At 42.6% G+C, this 24,373-nt stretch overlaps 1 protein-coding gene across 1 annotated transcript; it reads right to left on the minus strand.

Annotated features, from left to right (window-relative positions):
* Positions 1-1,370: 1,370 nt before the first annotated feature.
* LOC106675906 (zinc metalloproteinase-disintegrin-like jararhagin) lies at positions 1,371-23,256 on the minus strand. Its single transcript, XM_076890507.1, has 20 exons — positions 23,147-23,256; positions 21,489-21,577; positions 21,282-21,358; positions 20,946-21,024; positions 20,683-20,759; positions 17,699-17,915; positions 17,428-17,490; positions 17,239-17,310; positions 16,940-17,109; positions 16,434-16,515; positions 15,712-15,845; positions 15,149-15,326; positions 9,703-9,792; positions 5,412-5,607; positions 5,221-5,326; positions 4,946-5,102; positions 4,773-4,853; positions 3,511-3,598; positions 3,306-3,411; positions 1,371-3,054 (listed from the first exon to the last, which is right to left on the minus strand). Exons 1-20 carry the CDS (start codon positions 23,229-23,231, stop codon positions 3,039-3,041), a joined length of 2,163 nt encoding a protein of 720 aa, XP_076746622.1. The 5' UTR covers positions 23,232-23,256; the 3' UTR covers positions 1,371-3,038.
* Between the last annotated feature and the right edge of the window lie 1,117 nt (positions 23,257-24,373).

The raw sequence follows: 24,373 nt of genomic DNA on the forward strand, positions 1-24,373 counted from the left end.
GAACAGGTCCCTGCACACAATTCAATCCACACTGCTCTCATGAATATTCCACGCTCCTGTTCAGTCACTCACGCTTTCACTAGGTCCGCACCACACCACACTACCAGAAACAGGGACAGGTCCAGGGAACCTATATACAAAGCAAACACGATCCTAGAATTAAAAGTAGAACGGGAAGGAGAGCCTGCAGTTTTCAGGCCCATCTTCTGTGGAACCAGCTTCCAGTTTGGATTCGGGAGACAGACACTATCTCTACTTTCAAGATTAGGCTTAAAACTTTCCTTTTTGCTAAAGCATATAGTTAGGGCTGGACCAGGTGACCCTGAATCCTCCCTTAGTTATGCTGCAGTAGGCATACGCTGCTGGGGGATTCCAATGATGCATTGAGTATTTCTTCTTCAGTCACCTTTCTCAATCACTATGTGTTAATAGACCTCTCCGCATTGAATCATACTTGTTATTAATCTCTGTCTCTCTTCCACAGCATGTCTTTCATCTTGTCTTCCTTCTCTCACCCCAACCGGTCGCAGCAGATGGCCCCGCCCCTCCCTGAGCCTGGTTCTGCCAGAGGTTTCTTCCTGTTAAAAGAGAGTTTTTCCTTCCCACTGTCACCAAAGTGCTTGTTCATAGGGGGTCATATGATTTTTGGGGTTTTCTCTGTATCTATTATTGTAGGATCTATTGTATAATATAAAGCGCCTTGAGGTGACTGTTGTTGTGATTTGGCGCTATATAAATAAAATTGAATTAAACTGAATAGAACAAGCTAGAGATTTGCACCGAGACAGAGAAAGGTTACTCAAAGGTTACTGAGCCACCACCTTAGTAACCCAGGTAATCAGGCAGCTCAGTGACAGGTGGGTAATCAAACCAGGTGTGTGGGCCAAGGGCATGAGCCTATGATGAGCTCCGCCCAGGCAGAGAGAGAGAGAGAGAGAGAGAGAATAACAAAACATGTAGCCTGAATGCTGAGTCAGCCAAGGAGACACTGAGACCATGACATAAAAAAACTACATTTTGATGAGGGGCCACTAATTTTTTTTTTTTTTTTGGAGTATCTCTCAGCAGTTATTTGGACATCAAATAGTTGGTAGGCGTCTTATTAACCTTATGAGGAAATCTAGTTATATTCCGGTACAGAGCCATCATTAAGCAAACACTTATTCAAATAAAATTTCTTGTCAAAATGGCTGTAAAAAAGGAAATACATTAAACAAGGCAAAAAACATGAATGCAGTCTTATCTCTCTTAGGTAAACTTTCTTTTAATTTCTTTAAGTGGTCTTCAGGATGTCAAGGTTTGCTGTGTGGCAGGCAGTGGTTGGACCCGAACGCAGGACTCTGAGACAGAGTATTTAACTTAAAGGTGGCAGCTTTTATTCGCTGGCAAAAGCAAACTGAGAAACACAATACATGAGCACTAGAAATACAACAAAAACTCAAGCTAGGAAGAGTGACCTAAACTGGGAGTACATGACATAACCTAACATGACAACATGACGAGTGAGGAATACGTAGAGTGGGAGGATGCGACAACAAACAGGGGAATACTGAGGACTCAAACACCAGCAGGATAATGAGAAACAGAATGAAACACAGCTGGGACTAATCAGACACAACAGGACAAAGGGGAAGCAAAACTGAACACATCAACATAGGACGCAAGACTGTCAAAGTAAAACATGATGTAAGCACAGAGACATGGACTTGACACTGAGACAAGACTGATTGGATATGAAACATGGAACACTAGAAGATAGAACAACAAATATAACATCAAGAGAACTAAAACCATGAATAACAACAAAGAAGAAATATAAATTAAACACAAAACACTGGCTCACAGACCCAGTGTCGTGACACAGGAATAGTTTTCCAGGCTTCTTGAAGGTCATTTAGAGCTCTCTTTTAGGTTTTGGCTGCTTTTTATCTGTTCTCTGTCAAGATGATCCAACTAAGCTTACAAAAAATGTTGAAGTTCAGCTCCGGAGAGGCAGATCCATGGTTAGTGTTTCACTGTATGTTATTCAATCCATGTATGAATTTCCTGCATTGGTAATGTGTTTGGGGTCATTGTAATGCTGAAAATTGAAACTGTTGCCAATCAGATGGTTTCCACATAGTATTGCATGTTGGATCAAAATCTGACTCGCTGGGAGTGAGACATGTAATTTGCAAATATCCTGATAAATTGGCTCTAAGTGTGAATGGTTCTCTCTATGTGTTAACCCTACGCTGGTGACCTATGCACTGCACCTCGTACTCTTTGACAGCTCGAATTGGCTCCAATTCATTGTTTTAGTAGTTTGTATTACTTTGTAGAGATTGTAATGCATAGGGCAGGCTTTACCTCTGCATTCTGGTGTTACGACCCGGCTCTGCTAGGCGACAGGGGATGTAACATAAATGAGCCCAGAGACAGGAGGGTTAGATAAAAAGAAAAATATAAGGTTTATTAACACAACTGAAAACCGTTAGTGAAACAACTCACTAGGCAATAGGGTGATTTGATATATAATATATCAAATCATGCTCCCAGATTCTGGGAGCATCATACAACCTGTTCCCATGTTCTGCAGTCAGCTCATTTTTTTCTGCTTCCAACACATCAGCTTTAAGAACTGTCCATTCACTTGCTGTCTGATTTATTTCACCCCTTATTATGTGCCACTGTGTTACAGGGTAAGATTCCTTATCTGTTAGTCACTTAAACAATTTTATTTCATCTTTGTACAGTTTGGCCCCACTTTACAAAGTAATAGGACAAAGTATACAGCAGGACAATAATATAGTTAAATATATTGGGAAACAACCATAATGCAAATAAATGTAAAACAAAATGTTTCAATATAAGAATTAAGAAGAATTATACAACATCAACATTAAAAAACATCACAGTCGCTCATTTTAATGGTGTGGCAAATGATATGTGTCTTACCACTTGCATGTGAGACCTAATCTTGTATACACGTTTAGTGGTCCAGCTTCTAAAAAGGCACCAATAAGAAGCTCATTTGGCATCATGCTTCTGTTCTTTCTCTACTCATGCAGAAGTCTGATTTTGTAAACAAAGTAGATAAATATGTACATTTAGATAAAAATATAAATACAACTCAAACTTTTACAGTGTCATAAGAGAAAGCATGGTTTAAAATATTTAAAAAATCAAACACTTAGGGTGCTTCATAATGTTCAGCTGGTGGGGAAAGTGCAGTCTTTAAGATCTCTGAGTGCATTCACTGTAGAGTGCAACAGAGCATGGCACTCTCCATGAGAGGGGTCATGATTGCGGTCATGATTACTCACGTTGGCAGGATGGGACTTTGCCGCTTTTTCCAGATGATTCCTGCGATGGCAGCAATGATGCCTAGGACCACTAGTGTAAACTTGACTGCAATGACAATAGTTTTTCCTACAGAGACAGAAAAAAATCGGTTTCCTTGGGTTGTAGTTGTGCAACATGACACAGTAAATTGAACTTAATCTGTAGACTGAAGTAGATGACTCTTACCAGTACCACTAAAAGCTGTGTCCACTGAGTCACAGTTAGGAAGCGTCCACCCAGGCTCGCACTGGCACTCACTTTTGTGGTTGCACACCTGGAAAGCACAAAGAACATGTTGCCATTATTAGTCTTAAAAAATACACTTCAGTGAATATGCTTTATTTAAAAAACAACAACAAAAACACTGACCTACCTTTTGAATTTAAGTAATATAAAACACTGCATGCCCAGTATAACTGGTGGCATGTAATTAACTAGATTTAGCCAAATTTGAATTACTTGGACTTTTCTTGCATATTCTGTTCATAGTAACATATTATCCCTACATCACTTTAGCTTCTGACCAACTGACTCTAGTTTTATTTAGTTTTGGATAGACTATAGGTAAAATATGTATAAGATGCTAGGCTAAATTATGTTATTATGATCAGCTAAGAGTTTTTCCTTGCATCAGTTATTCTTATAAAATATAGCTAAACTAAAGATTTTTTGGGGCTCAAAGTTTAACAGAGTTTTTGCAGAGCCAATTAAAAGGCACCAAGTAAAAAGTAATACAAGACCTTAATATTAAGAAAACTTCCCAAACTGCTTTGGATATTGGACGTTTATGAATTGTTTTTCTCAGAACAGTCACTTTTCAAAAGCAATTTGTTATATCCATTTTTTTTAAATAACTTACAAATCACACACTTCATTCAGTGCATATTTGCAATGACACTGCAGTTGCAAATGTTTGCATATGGTTCTACAAAAGTCTACATGAGTAAGTTTGGGCATGGTTGTATATCTCACATTAGCATTTCAGGGATGCCTTAAAAGGGTGTCTTTGTCTTTATAGGGCTAAATATGACCAATATGACCCCATTAAGATTGAAGTTATAAAACATTAAGTCCAAAAGTCAATGCAGGCTATGACAGTGACTCCATCCACCTTTTACACATAAGCTACATTTTAAACATGGATATGGTAGATTAGCTGCCCCCGGCTAACAAAGGATTTAGTTAAACTTTGCAGCGAGAAATCACACAAAAACTACTTTTAACCCTTTGATTTTGTAAAGTTGATCTTAAATTTCACTCTCAGTGGCATTAAAGTCTTTAAAAGCTTTAGAACCCTGTTCACAACTATGAGGGTACGCAGCTTCTCCTCTTGATAACCTTTTGAAAACAGATGAACTAATAATGAAAATACTAGAATATACAGTCCAGCACAAAACTGTTATAAATCAGTTCCACCTCAGTGGATCAGTTTTTGGTGTTGTACTCACAGCATGGCCTGGGCATTTTGCTGAACAGTTGGTGTTTCTGTATGCCGTCTGCAGATCCACACACTGATTCTGGCTGCACACCTTGGAAAAGACAAGTCAGACATATATTTAACTTTATTTTGTTCTACACTGTAGATGCAGTAAGCAAAAAGTGGATTCAGGAAGCCTGCTACCTTTCCATCTCCACATTTAGTCCCCGTTTCCACCTGGCCTTCGTCACCGGTGGTGTCTGAGAAGAATGCTGCCTTGCATGTGCCGATGGCGACCATCCGGCCATAGTTTGGGTTGTCATTACCGCCTTCACAGAAGAGCTTTCCACAAAGAACATCTCTGCAAAAGAAAGACAGTGTTTGTTTCTGATCATGTTTGGTTAATATGAAGAACGAAGAATCAAAATAAGGGTCGGCTGCAGAGCAACTGTTGCCCTGTACGTTCTACTGGGACTCACTCTTGCTGACAGGGGATGAACTGATTATTTGAGGGGCGTTTGCAGAAGCCATAGTAGACTCCTCTGGTGTTGTAGTTATAGCATCCTTGTTTGGCCTCCTTAGCTCCTGATAGCAGCAGGAGATTGCATAAAAACCTAACTCTCCATATGACTTTCACATACATCCATATGCGTATTGACAGGATACTCACCTGATCCATACATCTTGACACACTGCTTAGGTCTCTGTGGACACTGACCGTTGTAGCAGTACCCTTGGCCTCCATCACATGGGAGCCCATTCACAGCAAACACATCCTCCGGACAGGTCGTGCTCTTCCCATCACAGTACTCTGCCAAATCACAGTCATCCTGCTTTGCGCGGCACTGTCTGGAGGTAGGCAAGATCTGTGCCGAGCATATACCATCAACATGTAAGTTATCTGAAACATTGTTTTTCTTAAAGTGTTATATGTTTAAATTTTCTAGCGCTATGTGAAACACCCTGAGTGTGTGAGCTCTGTAAACAAAATATCAAAATGCAATACTGTGGTGTTGGTTCAAACATTTGCAAGATTCTCTAATTACTTGAGGACTGTAGCTGAGCAAACAACTGGATCACTACAGCCAGAAGAGAGACTTCCAGGGATGAAAATAAATAAAGAAAAGAAAAGAATAATCCTTTAATTGTCCCACAAGGGGAAATTTGATTGTAACAGCAACAAGAAAAACACATGTACAAACAAACAGGGAACAGGACACAGAACAGAAACATACACGATTTTTTTTTACATATTTACATTAAGGGTAGTACTGTACTGTTACGTGCCAAGAGATGTGGCTTTTCTTTTGTGTTCTTTTTATCTTTCAGGTGTCAAGCCTCGACCTATTGGCCAATTCAAAGTTGATTTGCATGTGTCTATTGGCTGGTCTGGGCACAGTTGGCCAATCACTCTCCGAGGACGACTACAAATGAGCATCTCCCTGGCCAGCTAGTGGCTGCTGGCTTCTGCTTTATGACAAACATTTGCGTGAAGGCTTCTTTGTATTGTGTGTGGTGGGAGGCTGGACAGGTAAGCTGGGGTACCCTATACACTGGCTGCAGTTTTAAACTGTTACACACTAGGTTATTCGGTTGATGTCACTTTTGTATGTTATTGTTTGGCACTTTATGTTAATTAATAGCAGTTACTTACATGCTGTATTACGCAGGCTAATTTATGGCGGTTATTTGCTGTTAGCATTAGCACATGGTTACGCAGCTCGTCAAGTAATTATTTTAGTTTGTCACTCATATACACTGTATTTTGTTATCACATTTTCACACCTGCCATATAAAGCGAAGTCTAAACCCACTCTGGCATCAGTGACTTTTGTGTGGAGGTGTGTAACTCCTGGCCAGTACACGCTCTCTGGACACAGATACCGTAAAAAATGTGATAAAAAACACAATTGTCCATAAATTTCTGAGCTCCATTGTGGAGTAGTACACTCCACAATATAAAAACAAGAACAAGAAAGACAATAACAACAAAGAGAAAAAAGGACTCTGTCAGGTCGAAGCTGCTGATACTGGCTGCCTGGAGCGGCGCCGGAAGAGAAAATAAGACTACGTTCACACTGCAGGTCTTAACACTGGGATTGCCAGGCTTCTACCGTTCTACCTTTTAAAAGCCGGAGAGCAGTCAAATGCTGGAAGTGCTGGAAGTGGAAGCTAAATTGGCTAGTCATTCATATGTATATTAGGTTGTTACCTAGGAATTCTGGAGGGAGGGGAGTGGGGGTGAGTGATTGAGGGGGTGGGGGAGTGGAGTGTTTCAGTTTGCCATCTTAGGGAGAAATCAACACATGTCCTTTGTATGTCCTTTGTTGCTGACATTTATTGATGAAAACAGTACAAAAAACCAAGCATTTGTACACATATTTACAAATAATGATAAAAAGTGAGTGAGTACATTTCAACATTTTCAGCAATCACTCACAATCCTGGCACTGCCACGGTATCTGTCGTCTGCATTTACCACATGTGTACCTGTAGCAGTGAACACATCGCACAGTGGCCTGATTTTTTTTGCATCTGTGTTTGACCTGACACGTGGCCCTTTTTCCAGGGCTCGGTGTGGAGGGTTGTGTCCGAAGCAACTGTTCTTTTCTTGCCTTCTTCGCAGCTACATGAGAGCGAGCCAATTCTGTTGCAAGCGCCACCAGGAAGTCCACCCGTCTTTCCTTCGTCCCGGGGCATGCTTGATACAGCACATGTGCATTCAGTGCTGCCATGTCAATCATGTTATAAAACACGGCAACTGGCCAGCGCCGTGTTCCTTTGCGGACAGTGTACTCCCGAACCATCTGGTCCATCACATCCAGAGCGGAGCATGTTCATTGGTTCATGGACCTCCCTGAACTAATGGCATTTATTGCAATTGTCATCTTGCGGGGGGTTTACAGGGTTCCATCGGTAAATGACTGCTGGTCAGCAAACCTGGGAAACCCACAGATAATTGGAACTATGGCACGAAACCGCTTCCAAGACATCATGCAACACCTACGCTTTGATGACAAGTCCACCCGCAGTGATCGAGCAAAGACTGATAAGTTTGCTGCAATTTCCAGTGTGTGGGGATCATTTGTCACCAACTGCATCACGTGCTACAACCCTGGTCTACATATCACCGTTGATGAACAGCTTTTCCCATCAAAGACTCGGTGCTGTTTCCTGCAGTATATTGCAAGTAAACCGGACAAGTTTGGGATCAAGTTTTGGGTGGCCTGCGACCTAAAATCCAAGTACATTTGCAATGTCTTCCCATATCTTGGCAAGGACCCCAATCGTCCCACTGGGGAGAGACTTTCTGAGAATGTAGTAATGAGGCTGATGGAACCATTCCTAGACAAGGGCAGAAATGTTACCACGGACAATTTCTTCACATCGCTTTCACTTGCGCAAAAACTTCTTGGACGGAAAACCACCATCCTCGGCACAGTCAACAAGATTCGCAGGGAAATTCCTCAATCCACTAGACAGACAGATTGCAATGAATTCACCACTCAGGTATGTTGCAGGTCTTTTGTGGTTCTATGTTTATGTGTTTCATTGTGTGTAAAAGGGCTATGGAAATAACAATTTATCTTATTTCTTAGGTGTTTTCAACCTCTGCTGCCACGCTGACGGCGTATGCGGCCAAACGGAAGAAGACAGTCTATATTCTTAGCAGCATGCACAGCGTGGTTCAGACTGATAACACTACCAAAAGGAAGCCAAACACTGTCTCCCTTTACAACAAAACAAAGTGTGGTGTGGATGTGATGGACCAGATGGTTCGGGAGTACGCTGTCCGCAAAGGAACACGGCGCTGGCCAGTCGCCGTGTTTTATAACATGATTGACATGGCAGCACTGAATGCACATGTGCTGTATCAAGCATGCACCGGGACAAAGGAAAGACGGGTGGACTTCCTGGTGGCGCTTGCAACAGAATTGGCTCGCTCTCATGTAGCTGCGAAGAAGGCAAGAAAAGAACAGTTGCTTCGGACACAACCCTCCACACCGAGCCCTGGAAAAAGGGCCACGTGTCAGGTCAAACACAGATGCAAAAAAAATCAGGCCACTGTGCGATGTGTTCACTGCTACAGGTACACATGTGGTAAATGCAGACGACAGATACCGTGGCAGTGCCAGGATTGTGAGTGATTGCTGAAAATGTTGAAATGTACTCACTCACTTTTTATCATTATTTGTAAATATGCTTGGTTTTTTGTACTGTTTTCATCAATAAATGTCAGCAACAAAGGACATACAAAGGACATGTGTTGATTTCTCCCTAAGATGGCAAACTGAAACACTCCACTCCCCCACCCCCTCAATCACTCACCCCCACTCCCCTCCCTCCAGAATTCCTAGGTAACAACCTAATATACATATGAATGACTCCAGCATTTGACTGACTGCTCTCCGGCTTTTAAAGGTAGAAACGCAAAATGATGACTCCGCGGGGGTCTAAGGTAGAAAACCAAAATGACTGCTCTCCGGGGGTCTAAGTGCTCAATTCCGATTTTTTGATCAAATCCTATTTTTTTTTTTTTTTTTGTCTGCTTGTTCACACTACAAATAAAATGTGACAGCAAACGCGCTCTAGTGTGAACCCTCAAAGCGGCTCGCATGCGCAAAAGAAGATGTCACACACAACACGCTCTGTTTAGACCCAGAGCTTCTCCGGCGCTGATAATTAGCGTCTGTCTTGTGTCAGTGACGTAAAAGACGGATTTAATGTGACCTGACTGTTCAAACAGCAGTCGCTTTCTAAAACATCGGATATGTATCGGATTCAGTACCACATACAAAAGTGACCCAGATCGGATTTGAAAATATCGGATTTGTGCCGTTCACACTGTCATACCATGATCGGATATGGGTCGCATAGGGTCAAAAAAATTGCTTTCCCCTGCAGTGTGAACGTAGCCTTAGTGACACCAGTTACACTGATCGGTCTTCTTACTGACTCACCTTACAGTTCTCACAGCATTCGCCTTCAGCACATTGTGAACCCTCTTTCAGGGTGCAGGTGATGGCGTTGCAGCAGGGATTGGTGCACTCCTACAGGGACGACATATATTAGAACTCATCAGGCTGGTGTTAGGTCTTACTGCTGGGATGCATTATTAAACATCTGTTTGCTCTGTTCCCGTGAGGAATCTTTATCGCTAGGTTTAATACTCAAATTTCCCATTGAGAGGGCCAATGTGCGTTTATCATCTTCCATATTGAGTTGATTGGTTCAGCTGCCCGTCACTACCAGATCAACTGCCCATTTGCACATGTGCGAAGGTAACTACTTGGACAAACTGCCTGAAATGTGTTGACAGAAGCATTTCGGGGATTTTGACACATTCTGCACTCCAGATGCTTTAATTGCGTTAAAAATTTTAATCGTGTTGACCTTGATGGCGGATTAATTTGCGTTAATGCGTTAATTTTGACAGCACTAGTTCAGTTCCTTCTAATGATCTCTCCTTGTTGAATTCCAGCAGAGGTGAAAACAGGTCTAAACATCACTCTGACTGTAATTTTCTTTTCACCGAAAACTACAAACTGTTCATCTGTTACACACAGCTATACTTTCACTATATTTCTATATAGGTACATAAAAGTGTTAAGTACATATTCCAAGTAATACTGCAAAATAAAAAATAAATAAATCAGCAGTTCTTCAGCTTCTGGAAGAAGTCAGTTGAATAGGGACTTGAAAAAAAAAATGTGTGTGGCTCAGGCCCATTCATTATTTCATAAATGGTAACTGGCCTGCATTTGTATAGCGCTTTTCTAGTCCCTAAGGACCCCAAAGCGCTTCACACTACATTCAGTCATTCACCCATTCACACACTGGCGATGGCAAGCTACATTGTAGCCACAGCTGCCCTGGGGCGCACTGACAGAGGCGAGGCTGTCGGACACTGGCGCCACCGGGCCCTCTGACCACCACCAGTAGGCAAACATGGGGTTAGTATCTTGCCCAAGGATATTTGGCATGCAGCCAGGAGGCAGCCTGGGATCGAACCACCGACCTTCTGATTAGTGGCTGACCTGCTCTGCCACCTGAGCTACAGCCACCAGTACATATCTGGTGTTCAAGGTTCAAGGTTCTTTATTTGTCACATGTATAGTTATACAAGTATAACACACAGTGAAATGTAGCCTGACACGCTCCTCCACATGTGCAAAAAAATTGGGGGGGGGGGGTGTAGAGGAAGAACATTATATATATATATACACTGAACAAAAATATAAACGCAACACTTTTGTTTTTGCTCCCATTCCCCATGGGATGGACGTAGAGACCTAAAATTCATTCCAGATACACAATATAACCATCCCTCCCAAACAGTGGTCACAAATCAGTCCAAATGTGTGGTAGTGGGCACATCTGCTATATTGAGATAATCCATCCCACCTCACAGGTGTGCCACATCAGGATGCTGATCTGACATCATGAGTAGTGCACAGGTGTACCTCAGACTGCCCACAACAAAAGGCCACCCTGGAATGTGCAGTTTTTTGCGCTATTGGGGGTCTGGGGACCCAGAACCGGTCAGTATCTGGTGTGACCACCATTTGCCTCATGCAGTGCAACACATCGTCGCATGGAGTCTATCAGATTGTCAATTGTGGCCTGTGGAATGTTGGTCCACTCCACTTCAATGGCTGTGCGAGGTTGTTGGATATTCGTGGGAACTGGTACACGCTGTCGTATACGCCGGTCAAGCACATCCCGAACATGCTCAATGGGTGACATGTCCGGTGAGTATGCTGGCCATGCAAGAACTGGGACATTCTCAGCTGCCATCTGCCCTGAACAATGTGAACCATGATTCATCTGTGAAGCGTACACCTCTCCAACGTGCCAGACGCCATCGAATGTGAGCATTTGCCCACACAAGTCTGTTACGGCGACGAGCTGGAGTCAGGTCAAGACCCCGATGAGGACGACGGGCATGCAGTTGAGCATCCCTGAGACGGTTTCTGACAGTTTGTGCAGAAATTGTTTGGTTGTGCAAACCAATTGTTCCAGCAGCTGTCTGGGTGGCTGGTCTCAGACGATCTTGGAGGTGAACCTGCTGGATGTGGAGGTCCTGGGCTGGTGTGGTTACACGAGGTCTGCGGTTGTGAGGCCGGTTGGATGTGCTGCCATATTCTCTGAAACGCCTGTGGAGACGGCTTATGGTTGAGAAATGAACATTCAATGCACGGGCGACAGATCTGGTTGACATTCCTGCTGTCAGCATGCCAATTGCACGCTCCCTCATTGCTTGTGGCATCTGTGGCATTTTGCTGTGAGACAAAACTGCACATTCCAGGGTGGCCTTTTGTTGTGGGCAGTCTGAGGTACACCTGTGCACTACTCATGATGTCAGATCAGCATCCTGATGTGGCACACCTGTGAGGTGGGATGGATTATTTCAATATAGCAGATGTGCCCACTACCACACATTTGGACTGATTTGTGACCACTGTTTGGGAGGGATGGTTATATTGTGTATCTGGAATGAATTTTAGGTCTCTACGTCCATCCCATGGGGAATGGGAGCAAAAACAAAAGTGTTGCGTTTATATTTTTGTTCAGTGTATATATATATATATAGTATATACATTGGGTGAATGTGCAGTAGTAGCAGCAAGCAGGTGAATTCTGTACATTAATATGAATAGATATCTGACTATTTTGCAGGATAGACAATATAAACATATTTAAAATTAAAGGAATTGAAATGTACATTGTGCCTTGGTTTAGAGCGTCTAGAAGAGAGTCCTGTCTCAGTCAATTATAGATGATGTGAGCGGGCGGGTGTGTGTGTTTAGGGCATGGATGGCTTGGGGATAGAAGCTCCTCTTGAGTCTCTCTGTCCTTGCCCGGAAGATGCGGAACCTTCTACCAGATTGCAGGAGTTGGAACAGTTTGTTGCCAGGATGGGACGGGTCCTTCAGTATCTGCGCTGCTCTAGTCCGGCATCTCCTGGTGTAGGTGTCCTGAAGCGGGGGGAGAGCAATCCTGCAGCAGCGTTCTGCTGTACGGATCACTCTCTGGAGAGCTTTTTGGTCCTTCACACAGCTGTTCCCAAACCACGATGTCATGTTCTGTGTGAGGATGCCCTCCACAGCGCCTGTATAGAAAATCCTGAGGATCTTTGGAGAGACCCTGAACTTCCTCAGTTGTCGTAGGTGGTACAGGCACTGCCTAGCCTTTTTGGTCTGGACCTGAATGTGGGCAGCCCATGTCAGGTCTGAGGAGATGTGGACACCAAGATACTTGAAGGACTGCACCCTCTCCACTGGAGCTCCACTGATGATAATGGGCTTGTAGTCTCTGTGCTGACTCCTTCTGAAGTCCACCACCAGCTCCTTGGTCTTGCTGACGTTCAGCTGGAGGTGGTTGTCCTGGCACCATGATGCCAGATTCTTCACTTCATCCATGTAGGCCGTCTCATCGTTGTTGGAGATGGCACCCAACACCACTGTGTCGTCAGCAAACTTTACAATGGTGTTGGAGCCATGGGTGGCCACACAGTCTGAAGTGTAGAGGGAGTAGAGCAGTGGCGAGAGGACACATCCCTGAGGTGCTCCTGTGTTGATGGTGATGCTGTTGGAGAAGCACCTGCCCACCCTCACCACCTGAGTTCTGCCAGTGAGGAAGTCCAACACCCATGCACACAGACGGCTGTTAAGTCCCAGATCCCTCAGCTTTGTGAACAGTCTGCAGGGCACTATTGTGTTAAACGCTGAACTGTAATCAACAAACAGCATTCGCACATAGTTACCCTGTTTCTTGTCCACATGGCTGAGAGTGGTGTGTAGGACGTGGGCGATGGCATCCTCTGTGGATCTGTTGGATCTGTAGGCGAACTGCAGCGGATCTGTGGTGTCTGGGATGGAGGAAGAGATGATGTTCTTCAGCAGCCTCTCAAACACCTTCATTACTACCGAGGTCAGTGCAACTGGCCGGTAATCGTTCAGGGATGAGGGTTTGCTGTTCTTGGGCACAGGGATGATGGTGGATCTTTTGAAGCATGTGGGGACCACAGACTTCGCCAGGGACTTGTTGAAGATGTAAGTGAACACACCTGCTAGCTATCAGCAGGTGTGTATCAGAAAGCTGTTTTTCTCACATCGCCTCAGAGCAAGCACTTCATTAAAAGACTCAAGATCAGACAAAGGAAACATGGAGCTGAATTCCATTCTGAGTTCAGAAGCCATTTCAGACCTGAGCATGCACAGACACAGATCAGAATCATAGCATAATAGTAATAAAAACATTTGTACTGCTACACTGTTTATCAAACTAGTCTTTGTAAGTGAGAGGCCAGCAAAACATAGAAGAAATAGAAGTTTGTGGAGCTACAATAGGCCTAGGCTGCTGAGGGCTTTCAAGTTCAAGTTCAAGTTCAACTTTATTGTCACTTCAACCATATACAGTTTAAAAATACACAGTGAGGCGAAACAACGTTCCTCCAGGAACCAAGGTGCTACAAGACAAGTTAGTGCAAAAAAAAAAATAATATATAATATATCTAGTAATAATATTGTGCAAAAGAGCATTTACAGGTTGGTGTGTGCGATGGTTTGGTGGTGTAGGTCAGTGTGTTTGCGCTTTGTGTTGGTTAGTCAGTCCAGTCTCAATGTTTTGAGGTATTTGAGTTAAGCTGAGTGATAATGTTAGTGTATGTGTGTGTGTGCGTGTTTATCAGTCAGTCCCTTTTTGCTGAGGAGACGGATGGCTTGTGGAAAAAAGCTGTTGCACAGTCTGGATGTGCGTGCCCGAATGCTTCGGTACCTTTTTCCAGATGGCAGGAGTGTAAAGAGTGTGTGAGAGGGGTGTGTCCGATCAGCCACAATGCTGGTGGCTTTGCGAATGCAGCGTGTGGTGTAGATGTCCTCAATAGAGGGTAGAGAGACCCCGATGATCTTCTCTGCTGTTCCCACTATCCGCTGTAGGGTCTTGCGGTCTGATATGGCACAGCTCCCAAACCAGACAGTGATGCAGCCGCTCAGGATGCTCTCAATAGTTCCTCTATAGAAGGTGGTCAGGATCGGTGGTGGAAGCCGGGCCTTTCTCAGTCTTCTCAGAAAGAAGAGACGCTGTTGGGCTTTCTTGTGCAGACCCTTTTTAACCCCTTTTTAACTTCCTGTTAAAAAGGGGTTTTCGCTCCCACTGTTGCCAAATGTTTGCTCATAGGCAGTTATTTGATTGTTGGGGTTTTCGCTGTGTTGTTATAAGACCTCTATCTTACAAAATATAGTCCCTTCAGATAGTTGTTGTTGTGATTTGCTGTTAAATGAATAAAACTGAACTGAATGAAAAAGAGAAGTTCTCCTTCACCAGATCAAATCATCAACAGCTTGCAGATCAGATCAACTTGCTACAAAATGAAAGGTTTAAGCAGCTGATGTGCTTATTTACCTTCACCGAACCACAGTCGCACTGCTCTCCTTCCTCTTTGAAGCCGTTTCCACAGACCGCGGGAGCCACGACACTCTTGTAGTCTGGTTTGTCCAGCAGACAGCTGGGGCTGCAGCTTGTTAGGTACTTTTCATAGTTGCTGCTGCTGCAGCTACTGAAGCTTCGAGGAGTTTTCCAGCTGAAGAGGAACAAACACATTATTAGTATTATTATCTTTTTTTGTGTTATCTTGATCAGTGTCTGACACTAGGAAGACATGGCTGCACAAAAGCGGTATGGTGGTACATATACAGCACGTACGCACCAAACATGCTCACACACGTTCCTCAGTCTTATAGCCATGTGAGATTAAGAGCTGCACCAGCTGACCTCCTTTTTGGTCCAATACACACAGTTATTATGTTGTTGTACCAAATGAAACATGTTATGATGATCAAAACATTTAGTGAGGTTTGTAAGGCTCGTATTGTTTATTTACGGTCACTTGTTATAGCCTGAATTTATTTGCTAACAGAAAGAATCTGCATTCAACTTGAAGGATGTCTCAAGTCAGCTTTTCTTACCTGAGGGCTGCTGCCATGATGCAGCTATCGTCAGAACATAAACAACCACTGGAGTCATCGTGGTCCATGCCCAGGTTGTGGCCCATCTCATGAGACAGTGTTGCTCCCACTGCTATGGCTGCATCACTGTGATCCTAAGAAAAAAATGAAGCACAAGAAAGCAGCAAAAATTTACTAACAGCAAGAGAGAGCAACACAATAATGTCACATGTTTGTCTCAGTTTTAACATTTTCTCAGTCTATTCAGTCGGGACTTTCAGACTGCATGGATCTATTGACAGAGTTAGTGTAGTGGTCTACAAGTGCAGTGCAAAAAGGAGGAAAATGTTTTAAAGGATTTTGTGAAAAATTCATGATTAGTCAAAGAATGAGTTTTCCACGTTGCACTTATGGAGATGTGTGCATCTCAAATGTGCAAAGAAGACTTTGTAGACCGAGTCTAGTTCTAGATCATAATTTAACTTAGTTTTTCTCTTTTAGCAGGAAGTGGTCACTACATGTTAGTGATAAAGTGATGGAACTGTCATTTATTTTCTCTGGTATTTGGTCATTAATCAAAGTATCAGATGAACAATTAAGTTGATTTTTGAGGGGCAAAGGAATGACTGAACTAAATGGATTTAGGAACATGTTTCCAAAATTCACATTTACCACAACATGAAGCAAGGGCAGAAGTTATGAAGTCAGTGAGATACATCATCTGGGAAGCATGAACACCTCACCTGTACTACGCCAACAGAGTGACCAGAACAGAGAGTCCCGATGAAAGCAAGACCCACAGTTGGTCCTTCAAAGTCGATACCACTGAAAGAGAAGATCAGAAAGTCTTAAATTCATATACAGGATTCATATCATCCATCTACTCACTAATCTAGCTACTACTAGATTAGATTAGATTAGATTAGATTAGATTAGCTACTGTGAATTTTCCTGAATGTTGAGGTGTGAACATTCAAGCACATTCTTATTTAAGATTCAATAATGGATCTGCTTGTGGTTGTATCTTGTGTATAAAACACAAGTTACACAAGCGTTATGTGGAAGCTTAAAACCTCTTAAGCTGATGTGTCAGGCCGGTTTAACCTGGGAGAAAAAAAATATGGATACTCACAACTCAGATTTCTGAAATTAGTTTTCTCTTTCCTGCTCGGTTACTGTTGAAAGTAGGAGACATTTTGCTCCACGTGATTTGAGTCTGACTGATTCTACTTATACAATTTATCCATACCTTATAAGATGTGCATTGTCATGTTTTATCCTCGTCACCAGCTCAGAGTTTCTCCACTTCATGAAAGCATCCAGGTTTGCTCCTGCTGGGGGGGTCACAGAGATCAGGTCACCATTCGTCCATATCTCCAACCCCACCAGAGCAATAAAGGTCCTCAGAGGTTTGTAGACCTGAAGAAGACAACATTGGGGATGTAACATTATACTCCAACTGCTAGCAGCTACTGCAGAACAGTATGTAGTACAGTGCGTCTGTATTGGTATGGAATCTGTATAGAAATAGCAAAAAAACAGACTCACCATGTTGACAAAGTTGACAATCTCAAATATTCTCTGTCTCATCTTCTTTTGATCCCTGTTCATCTTCACATACTGAAACACCACAAGACAAATTTCTCATCCTGCTTCTCACCAGTTTATCTTATAAAAATCAAATTTTGCAAACCAAGGGGAAAAAATGAAAAAGTTAGAAAAGAAGATTAATTTTACCGCGCGGTTATCAGCAACAAGGACGAGCTCAACGTATTTCTGCTGCTGTACAATAGAAATACCCTGAAGAAAAATGTTAATATGGATAACTCAAGCAGAACAACACAAATGAAGACTTACTTAAACTTTGTTATTATAAGAATAATATTGGTAGACTGACGGATGTATTAGTATTTGTCACATTAAACTTAGATAGTTTGAAGACCTAAAAGGTTTCAGAGGTCATGACTTGGAGGAACTCTGGTGAAGAGGACAAAACTAATTGTGTTACCCCTGATCTAGAGCGGCTGCTGCTTGTTGGAGGTTCATAGTCGTCACTCCAGCTGGTGTTAGTGACCCCACACACGGCAGGCGTGAAGTTCTTTTCATTAAAAGTCATCACTGCATGATCCCCCTCATCGTCACTGGATAGTGGCTCAATCAGGTACCTTTGAGCAGATGTTCTGAAGTAACCCCTAAACCAAATCATGCTGGTTAGTTCATTCATTTTTCAGATGTTGCTTTGAGGCTGACTCAACTCAGGAACCTATCCACTGTCATCTAAAGACTTATTTGGGCCAAACCTTCTCTTCTGTTGTTTTAATCTCCAGCCTGTGTATAAACCTCTAGTACACAGAGAACCAGTTGTGAAATGCACAGTAAGGAAATGGTTGGCAGAGACTGAAGAGGTCCTGAGTGACTGTTTCCATTCTACTGTGTGGGACAACCTCTGCAGCCCCCTAGAGAGTGACCTCAACAGCATCACAGACTGCTTTACAGATTACATAAACTTCTGTGTGGACAACGCCGTACCCATCATAAAAGTACGGTGTTTTTGTAACAACAAGCCATGGATGAATCCTGAAATTAAGACTTTCCTCAAGGAGAAGAAGAGAGTCTTTAGATCTGGAGACAAACAGGAGCTGAGAGCTGTCCAGAAAAAGCAGAAATGGAAGATAAGGCAAGGGAAGAAAAACTACAGAAGAAAGATGGAAGAGCAGCTGCAACAGGACAACATCAGAGGGGTTTGGAACAGCCTGGAGACAATCTCAGGACAAAAACCAACCCCCAGGCTGCAGGAGACTTGGGGTGGGTGAATGACATAAATAAATATTTTAATAGGTTTGATCAACCACCCACCCCTCCCAGCATCGTCCCCCCTGAAGCTATCTCCCTCATCTTCAGGCACTGCCTGTCTTTCATCTCAGGACTTCACACCTCTCAGCTCCCAGCCAGGAGGGTGTATGCTGTGGACTCCAACATACACCCCCCTCCCCCAAAATCCACTCTTTCTATCTCAGCACTTCAAATGAGGAACGAGCTTTGCAAGATTAAGGTGCGGAAGGCTGCAGGTCCAGATGGCATCAGCTCCAGGCTCCTGAGATGCAGCACAGATGAACTGTGTGGCATCCTAGGATATCTGTTCAACCTGAGCCTGTAGCTGGGGAAAGTACCACAGCTGTGGAAGACCTCCTGTGTGGTACCGGTACCAAAGACCTCCCATCCCAAGGACCTCAGCAGCTACAGGCCGGTAGCCCTGACATCACATCTGATGAAGACCCTCGAGACGTTGGTTCTAAACCATCTGTGCCCCCTGGTGAGGTCTTCATTGGATCCGCTGCAGTTTGCTTACCACCCTGGCATCGGGGTGGAGGACGCCATCATCTACCTCCTGCACAGAACTCTGACTCGCCTGGAAGCATTGTGAGGATCATGTTCTTTGATTTCTCCAGTGCTTTCAACATCCAGCCATGACTTCTGAGGGACAAGCTGGAGCTATAAGGAGTGGACCACCACATGTCCCAGTGGATACTGGACTACCTCACGGGATGCCCACAGTATATGAGGACAGGGTTGTGTCTCTGATACGCTGGTCTGCAGTACGGGGGCCCCACAGGGAACTGTGCTGGCACCGTTCCTCTTCACCCTCTACACTACAGACTTCTCCATCAACTCCCCACGCTGCCACCTACAGAAGTTCTCTGACAACTCTGCCATAGTCGGCCTCATCACAGGTGAGGACGGCTCAGAGTACAGACAGTGGACTCTGGACTTTGTGGACTGGTGCCAGCAGAACCACCTGCCGGGAAAACCAAGGAGTTGGTGGTGGACTTCAGGAGACGCAGACCCACCACACTGACACCGGTGAACATCCAGGGAGTGGACATTGAGATAGTGGACTCGTATAGGTACCTGGGTGTTCACCTGAATAATAAACTGGACTGGAGCCACAACACTGATGCTCTTTACAGGAAGGGTCAGAGCAGACTCTACCTGCTGAGGCGGCTCAGGTCATTTGGAGTCCAGGGAGCGCTTTTAAAGACCTTCTATGACTCTGTGATGGCACCTGTCATATTTTACAGTGTTCTACTTTGGACCAGCAGTTTATCTGCAGCTGAGAGGAACAGGTTGGAAAAACTCATCAGGAAGGCCAACTCTGTTCTAGGATGCACCCTGGACCCAGTGCAGGTGGTGGGAGACAGAAGGACTCTGGACAAAATAACATCTCTGATGGACAGAGTTTTCCACCCCATGCATGTAAATGTTGCTGAACTGCAGGGTTCGTTCAGTGACAGACTTCTGCATCCTAGATGCACGAAGGAGTGTTTCTGCAGGTCCTTCCTCCCTGTCAGACTGTACAATTGAAACTGCTCCCAACAATCAACCAAACAACTACTACTGTTATAACATGCACATTATTTTTTTCAATTCGTATTAAAAAAAAAACCCTATACTTTAATCTTAATAACTGTACAGTACTCTGTTTTTGTAACTATTGTCGATGATGTACATATTTTTTCTGTAAAAATTGTGTGTTTTTCTGTTCATTGTCTTTTTCTGTCTGTATATGTGCTTTTATTCTGCTGCTGTTACAACCAAATTTCCCATTTTGGAACAATTAAAGGATTATTCTATTCTATGTTAATTTAATGTTTTGCTGGTGAGGTGTAATTAAAGTTCGGGTCATTGTGAGGTGAGGTTTGGTTGAGGGTTAAGATAAGGTTAACTTTAGGTTTACATCTAAAAAGTAATGAGAGTATTTGGAGAACTTGTTTCTGGCCTGAAATCTATTCATCTCATATGAAGGTTTAACATTATTAATTTAATGCGTTATGCAAATACAAAAACTGGTTACTTGTCTTTGTGGCTTAATACAACAAAGGAATGAAACTGTGAGGTTATTTGAATTATTATGACAGACAGCATGGGTGGGTATTGCTTTGGAAAGATGTCATGACAGTTTAAATAAAGAAAAGATAGAAGACGGTGGCTCACCTGAGTCCATCACAGGTACTGATGCTAACAGATGACTCACTGTCGTTCACAATCCTCCCATGATAGAAGCAGTGATCCTGGCAAGGACATGAAAATGGTGACTGTGTTATTAAATGACAACATGTAACTTTCTTTTCATCTGCTTATGTCTCCAGCGTTCACTAACAGCCTTAAAAGCCTTTGAAGCGTTTTAAATCTAGTAAAATGTGCAATTTTACAGCTGTAAGTTTGAGGTAAGTTTGTCTACAAACGCAAACACTTACAATGTCATTCGGTACTGTGGTGACTCGAGTCCCATCTTCTTGGTAGTAAGACTCAGTGTAATCTTTGGTAAGTAATTCACTGAATACAGAAAGATAAAGAATAACATACATGTCATATGATTTGACGTGAAGACTGAGTCAAATTCCAGTTTATTCAGTGTTTTCTTACAGAAACTCATTTGTTGATTGGGGCATTTTCAGTACTTTTTAGTCTCTTTAATTGTTGCTTTTTTTTTGCATTTTGAAACAGGATATTTTACATTACTTGTATATCCATTTGTCCACTTATTTTCTCACACTGCACAGACACACAGGTTTAGGGAAGTATAAACTTACTTATTTCTTTCAAGTTGCATTTCTATGTCTTGTCCGCCCACAGTCATTGCATACGTAAGAGTGTCTGGTCTGTGGTACTGTGGGCAAAAAAACAGGAAATTTTGCTTTGAGTCATTCATTTTTATTTTTTTATTTTCCATAATCAGGAGAAAAACAGCAGCTGATTTGATTGTCATCACAGGATTTAAAATAGAAAAGAAAAGAAACCTCTGTGTGTCTTTTTCTGATTGTGTGAAGTCTGACCGGTCGAACCACCTCATAGTGCTTTCCCTCCTCAAATTCAGGACCATGGCTTCCTGTGGAAGTGAATCACATATGTGTGATTAGAAAAAGGATATTAATTTTGGATGCTAGTGTCAACAGGGTCTATTTTGTAATTAGTCGAATGCTTAACTCATTGCTTTCAATATTTGTGCTACCTAATCTCGTCTGATTACATCCTGCTTTAAAGTTTTATGTATCTATTTATTTTTAACCAAACCAATAAAACAACAACAAAAAACCAAAACTGACTACATAATTTGATATCCCATTCCAAATGTCATTTAGGCTTCAAACATGTGATCATCGTGACTTTAAACATTTAATTAAAGTTACATTCTCAAGTTTGAGAAAAAAACAAAATGACTTTGTTGACCTGCTCCCTGTGAGATTTTGCAGTGCTCAAAACAATAACAATCAGTGTCACTCATTTTTATTTGTGATGTAAATAAAAATTGCTTGAATAACTTTATGTGTATAAATGATCAACTAAACAATCGCATTGATTATTTCCTAAAACAGCACTTTGACAGAGCTTCAAACACACCCCACGCTTTCCTTTTACTTGCTCCACTTGGCTCAGTGAGTGAGTGATATGGATTATAACATTACAGACAATAAATGTAGTATTAAATTCAGAATATTGAGATTACTTTGGAAATGTCCATATTTAGGCTGCCAAATTTAAAATGTGGCTATGTGTCATAATGACAGCATCCACACTGCATGCATGATGTTAGTTCGAGTGGAGGTCTATGGGGCGCCGTTTGTAAAGTGAAACATGTTGCAATTAACGGCAAGATTTAGCTCAAAACTTTACAAAAACATGTTTTTTCGAGTCAGTTTTTACAACATTTAGTAAAATATTTGTAATTTTTCATATTTAAAGCACAATTTTAAATGTTAAATCTAAATGTTAAATCTAAATGTTAAATCGAAATATTATATTTAAATCTAAATGTTAAATGTAAATGTTACAGGAAACTAAATATTTTTCTAACATGCAAATTTATGGTACGGCTCAACGGAAATACCAAAATAAAAGCTTTACGAAAACATCAGGTGCAAAATTGTGCCAGTAGTGGTCAGATTGTGTCTGCTCTCCAATGATGGTCACTTCTCACCGCTGTGAGCTGCTTCACTTCTTGCCTACGAGCATGTTCAGCGATTTGGCTGGATATGTGCTGCAGCGATTGTGGGGTTTCAAGTGGAGACTGCAGCTGCTGAGAGTCCACTACTGTGGAACCTTTGGATGGCCGAAAAAACGGATCTTTCAATGTTTTTAGCTAAATTGTGTTTGTCTTTTGAGGCATTATTTGGCCGTAATGAGTGTGCATCGAAAATGTGTTCCACAGGCGTGAGACATAGTGTTTTAATGTTCCCCTTATAATCATATGTCTAATAAACAAATGCAATGGGCTGAGAGGCGAGCTCATCTGAACATGAAAGACCAGAACTGATAAACTGCTTGGCTAGGAGATTTAGAGGGCTAATTGTGGAAAAGAAACCTGTCCCCTGTAGAGGGTTGAATGAACAGAGGGTAGGACAAAACTAGGTTTTAGTACCCAGAGTGTGAGTGGAGGTAAAAGTATCCAGTGACTTACCCGAGAGCTTGGGGGAGGCATATAGGATGAGGACCCACAATAGGAGGTTTCGTGTCATTGTCCAAGTGTACACAGTGAGTGTCATGCGCTGCGCTCACCGCAAGCTAAAACGAAGGACCAAAAATTTGTGTTGCGCTGGTCGCTGCACTCTGCTTGCAAAGGCTTTTTTTTTTGGTGGCCGCTCTGTGTGCTGATGCATCTGCTTCTTGTCATTTCAAAACATGTATCTCTCAGACTTCGGATCCTCTATGAAAGTTTGTGTTGTATAATGTTCAAATGTTTAAATAACATGTGTCCCTCATTGCTAAAAAAGAAAGCTTTGTGACTTCCCCGATTCGTGAAGAGTGTGTCGTTTGCACTATACTCCCCCTCCCCCCAATATATACGTCCCTATATGTGAACGTAGACCGCACAGGATGTTTTCTTTCATCGTGTGGTTGAATTTAGCGCAGCAGTAGTATGGCGTTATTGTACCTCTATACTTTTTTTTGTATGTGTATGTGTGTGTGTGTGTGTTAGTCCCCATAGAGAAATAGTTCCTCTGCATTTAACCCATTCACCCAGTGAAGCAGTGGGCAGCCACCAATGCAGCGCCCGGGGAGCAGTGTGTAGGGACGGTACCTTGCTCAGGGGTACCTCAGGGTAGCCGTTCAGTGGAGTTGAACCCCCGACCTTCCGATCATGGGGCCACCACTCTACCTACTGAGCTATCCCTGCTACCTAGAGTAAGTAAATAATTTTTGCAAGTACAAATGTGGCATTTTGAGAGGAACATTATTTTGAGCAAAGACAAGCTTAACTTGAACAAAAATTATTGCTGCGTGCAATAAATGTATTTCAGTGTTTGCTATTATCCATACAGATATCCATATCATATCCATGTAATAACAGCCCCCTCACTCAGTTGTTGGCATTTGCTCTTGCTCAGAGCTCTGCTCTGTGAGACATCTGCGGACCTCCTCTCAGCATGAAGATCCCGTCTCAAAATCTCCCTGCATGCTCAACTCTTTCCGTACACCGTTATAAATGTGCCACAAAACCAACCAATCACAAACTTGGATGCAAAAATTCTAATTGGCTGTTTTGATCTGTAATCAGCTCGCTAGCTACTGCATTCCGCAAACACCGGCCAAAATGTAGCTAAACCCAGTGGAGTGGTTTGGTTTAAATTAAAACCCATTTCAGTTAGTTTGTTGAATTATTTTATTTTACAATACACAATTTTTT

Source organism: Maylandia zebra, linkage group LG12, assembly GCF_041146795.1.
Source record: "Maylandia zebra isolate NMK-2024a linkage group LG12, Mzebra_GT3a, whole genome shotgun sequence".
NCBI lineage: Eukaryota > Metazoa > Chordata > Actinopteri > Cichliformes > Cichlidae > Maylandia > Maylandia zebra.

Excerpts from the sequence above, each read along its gene's own strand:
- LOC106675906 (XM_076890507.1), bottom strand. The coding sequence starts at position 23,231 with ATGACACTCACTGTGTACACTTGGACAATGACACGAAACCTCCTATTG. Across the intron at positions 16,516-16,939 it reads GACAATGCACATCTTATAAG|TGGTATCGACTTTGAAGGAC; the intron begins GTATGGATAAAT and ends CTTCTCTTTCAG. Across the intron at positions 15,846-16,433 it reads ACTCTGTTGGCGTAGTACAG|GATCACAGTGATGCAGCCAT; the intron begins GTGAGGTGTTCA and ends TTTTTTTCTTAG.